At 45.7% G+C, this 4636-nt stretch overlaps 1 protein-coding gene across 1 annotated transcript in view; it reads left to right on the forward strand.

Moving 5' to 3' along the window:
* Window positions 1-4636, forward strand: part of LOC308075672 (hemoglobin subunit beta-2-like) — a gene marked incomplete at both ends in the record, with an annotated part of 5317 nt that continues 681 nt past the window's right edge. The window contains 2 exons of the mRNA XM_080415620.1: window positions 1-92; window positions 200-422. Coding sequence (XP_080271746.1) covers window positions 1-92; window positions 200-422 — 315 coding nt within the window. The remainder of the gene's footprint in view (window positions 93-199; window positions 423-4636) is intronic.

The raw sequence follows: 4636 nt of genomic DNA on the forward strand, positions 1-4636 counted from the left end.
ATGACTGAGTGGTCAGATAACGAACGTACCTTGATTAAATACATCTTCACCAGTCTGAACTATGAAGAAGTCGGACCCGAGGCTCTGAGCAGGTAGGTTCCTCTCCATCAAAATCAGATGAATTATCAGTTGTTATGTTTAACATTTGTCTGATCATTCCCTTCACTAAAATGTCAACGTAATCATTATGTTTCCCCAGGTGTCTGATCGTGTACCCCTGGTGCCTGCGGTACTTCGGTGCCTTTGGTAACTTGTACAGCGCACAGGACATCATCCTTAACCCAAAGATCGCAGCCCACGGTGTCAAGATTGTGCACGGTCTGGACAGAGCTATGCAGAACATGGACAACATCAAGGACACGTATAAGGAGTTGAGCCAGCTGCACTCAACGAAGCTGAACGTCGATCCCGACAACTTCAGGGTAACATTTATAATAAGAACTAATAATAACTAAGAATAATTGTATTAATGTAGCACCTTTCTTCAAAACTAATTAAGATACTTCAGTGTTTTAAAAACACAGAAGCAATGAAATAATAAAAATTAGGCAAACATGGCTTGCATTTATTGAAAGTCAATACATACAATACATTATTACTAATTTGACTTTATCTGCTATAGATGAGTTTTCTGTATTTGCCTTCATGGATACCATGAATAGGGTTCGGTATAAAAATTTGGTAGGAACCAAATTCAAAATGCCAAGCGTGCGCTGTGGCACTCTTCTCTTAGGTAACGAGAACGGGGACTCCCTGTTGCTGGCTTCACTGTAGGTGCTAGTGACATGCTAACATTGCTAGCAATGGGTGACGTTGCTATGTTGTGCTCCGAGACAGCAACACATCAAGCACTATACATCTACACTGTGTCCACTCATTATTTTAACCACCATCCATGGTGTTGAAAGATGCAGTCGTCACTAGCTGAACTAAGGGCTACATAAATTGTCCCTATCCTGATAAAAACCACTATGGTGCTTGTATACGTGCACATACGTACATGTATGAACATATCGATGGCCAAAATGCAAAACCTCCTAAGTGCAAATTTCATGATTTTCGGATTTCACTGTGGATGAGGACTATAGGCTATGCTGCACATGCTCAGTCTGTCTGCAAGATAGTCCCGCCCCTCATTTTGTCAGAAAAAGTCATTTGACTAAAACCTCCTATCTTGTTCAGTGCCAATTAGTGCTAAAATGTTGAAGCGCAAAACCTCTTATCTGCACCAGAACTAGTTGAGCAGCAGACAGAGCTGAAACTTGGGAATTCTATGTTATGTAGACCGTCTAAATGTCTTTCAGTTTGTAGTAATCAATTATTTTCAAAATAAAAATGTGTCTTCCACCCTTACTAGTTAAGTATTTGTTAGTAACTGTCAAGTTAATTGCATTGCCTTGTTGATTGCTAATGATTAGTGTCAGGTGGTGAAACTTTTATCACACCAAGAATGTGAGTTGATCAAAAATGTTAATGGTATTACTTGTTACAGTACTGTAGAATGTCTTGATCTCAAAATGAGCATAGAAATAGCATTATTTAACAACATAATGTTTGTTTGTAAGCCTAACTATTTCTAGGTAAAAACCTCCTATGTGCATCTATGTAGATAGGAGGTCATGTTTAGGTATAGATAGGAGGTTTTGTTATTGAACATTTTGAACTTGTGGTTAGAGGTTGTCATTGCTGCTTAGATGTGAACGTCCATGTCGTGATTTTTTAATAATTGCAGATCAAAATCACACGTGAACACCGTGGCAGCCAACAAACCTGTGAGAATATTGTGGTGTGTTGGTTGGAGGGTATAGGGTATGGGGGTGGGATGGGGTTTGGAGTTATGGGGTGTGGGAGGTGTGGGGTGGCGGTTGGGGGGTTATGGGGTGGGGGGTGCATGAGGGTTTGGGGGTTGTGGTGTGCTGGTTGGGGGCATGGAGATCGGGGGTTCTGGGAGTGGGGGTAATGGGTTGGGTGGGATTTGGGGGTATGAGGGTATGGAGTGGGATGGGGTTTTGAGTTATGGGGGTTGAGAGGTGTGGGCTGGCAGTTGGGGGGTATGGGATTTGTGGGAGTGGGGAGTATTGCAGGTGGTGGAGTTGGGGGTATAGGGTATGGGGGGGATTATGTTGAGGGGGGCATAGGCCAGTTAGGCCGGATCATATAGGATTGGGTCTTTGCGATGCGATGCAAGAGTGTGGTCTAGCCAACACCAACTCGGGACTCCTGAAGTGGGATGGGGGTTTGAGTTATGGAGGCGGAGATGTGTGGGCTGGCAGTTGGGGGGATGGTGTTTGTGGGAGTGGGGGAGTATTGCAGGTGGTGGAGTTGGGGGTATAGGGTATGGGGGGGGGGTATGGTCTAGCCAACACCAACTCAGGACTCCTGAATCGCTGCCCTCCACACTCTCCTATCTAGCATCAGGGTCTTGATCAGGGTCTTGAGCTCTACAGTGTTGTTAGCTAAGCTGTTACGCCGAAGTTCATCTACGTAGGGTGGTGCACTTATTGTCTTTCCTGGCTTTGCCCTGGGTTGGCTCCCATAGTGTCAGTTTGCTTGCCACTAGTTATGGGTGCCTGACGCAGTGCCCTGCCTCATCCTTCTCTCTCTGACTTTGTCTGTGACCCATGGTAAGTTACCGTAGAGGACCACATTTCTGATGTGGTCCGTCCATGTGACTAGTGCCATTCGTAGCATTCTTGTGTAGACTCCATCCAAGGCCCTTTCCTGTTGTGCTGTGACGGTCCATGTCTCAGCCCCATACAGCAGTACTGACACTGTAGCTATACGAACAGCCGCCTCTTGAGGTCTTCTCCGATGTCTGATTTCCACACTCTCCTCATCCCATGCAAGGCATTCTAGTCAAGTACCCCCTGGACCTTCAGGTCCTATTCCATTGAAGCAGTCCAGGCCCAAGTTATTTGAAGTCCTGGACTGCCTCGAGTAGCTTGTCTCCATCATTTGAACCATCTTCTCAGGAACTCAGTAGGCCCAGAGAATGTTCATCAGTTTCCCCCGGTGGATGGTGCCAAAAGCCTTTTGGAAGTCATGAAGGTGATCACCACTGAAAGATTCCGCTCCCTTACTCCTTCCAGTATCCTCCTCAGCACCAGTATCTGCCCGCCTGCTGTTCGCTCCGGGCGGAAGCCGTTCTGCGAGTTTCTCAGTACAGGGTCTGAGATGGGTCTAAAACCTGCGACTTGTGAGCTCAGGGTAATGCCTTGGAGGTGTCTGTCTTGGTGAGGTCGCCTGACTTTGGTACTGGATTGATGATCATTTTGCGCCACAGCTTCGGCAGCTCGCTAGACGTGTGTGCTTGATAAAATCCAACACCACCTCGTCTATGGGCACATACATCACTCCATCCTCCCTGCAGCTCTTGCCTCACTTGATAGTAGCCTTGGCCCTCTGGTACTCATCCATGGTGAATGATCTGTCTTCCATGACCTTCCCATACCAGACGGGAACATCGGATCATCCTCTTCTTCGGTTGAAGGAGGATTTCCTAGGAGTGTTTTGAAGTGCTGGTACCATGTTTCAACTCGTTCCTCTGCGCTTTCTCCCCAGAAGTCTGAGAAGAGCTTCAGCCAGAAACGTCATTGATGAGCTTCCAGTTCTTGCCATGCTTCTGGTTAACATGCACCTCTTTAATGTCCCTGATCTTTTGGGTCAGCTCCTGTTGTTCCAGTTGCATACACGTGGTATAGCTCCTCCTTCTTCCGCTTATATTCCTCCCTCAGACCCTCTCCCTTTTGGTCAGCGACAAAGTCCCTGTGTGCTGCTCTCATCTCCTCCCTGGCTTTGGTGATTCTAGGGTCAAGGCATCCGTCTTTCCTCCTTGCTTATAGGCTCTTTAAGACATTCAATGATCTTACATACTATTCCACTGTCCACACTGGACACAAGGTTGGTGATCCAGTTGTATGAGTAGGGGAGTTGGAGGGCATGAGGGTTTAGGTGGGTGGGGTTTGGGGCATGTGGTGTGCTGGTTGGGGGGAATGGGGGTTGTGGGAGTGGGGAGGTATTTCAGGTGGTGGAGTTGGGGGGTAGAGAGGGGGATTATGTCGAGGGGTGCCTGGGCCAGTTGTTTTGTAGTCCACCTAATTGTATTCCTGTTGTCCTTTTTGTAAATTTTATTTGTAAGCACTTTTATTTTAGGTTCTTGCTGGGGACTGTTCTTAGCACATTTTTTGTGAGCATTGCCCTGCAAACTTTTTTGTTTTTTGTTGAATAAAATAAAAAAGCATTCAATGCAACTCAGTGGTGTGTTCTACCGTGTTACGCTGTATACGCTGTATACAGTGCAGATTTTTTTGGGGAAAAGCGTATACATTCTACCATTTAATCCATTGAAAACGCGCTAGCGTATACCCACGACCACGCGCATCTCGTGCAGGGAATGATTATCGTATACCTCCGGGAAAAAAACTAGACCACACCACTGATGCAACTGTTTGCAGCTGTAAATGTATGTATTTACAGCCAGTATTATTTGTCATTATTTAGTTATGCAATCACTTAACATTGAAGTGTAAAAGCTCCTATCTGCAGAATTATCCAGGAAAAGTGGGGAAAAACCTCCTATCTGCATTTGCTATATGAAATAAGTGTAATTAACATATAATAATGTAATATAGTCCAG

The sequence above is a fragment of the Gymnoscopelus braueri genome (genome assembly GCF_963280865.1).
Source record: "Gymnoscopelus braueri genome assembly, chromosome: 20".
NCBI lineage: Eukaryota > Metazoa > Chordata > Actinopteri > Myctophiformes > Myctophidae > Gymnoscopelus > Gymnoscopelus braueri.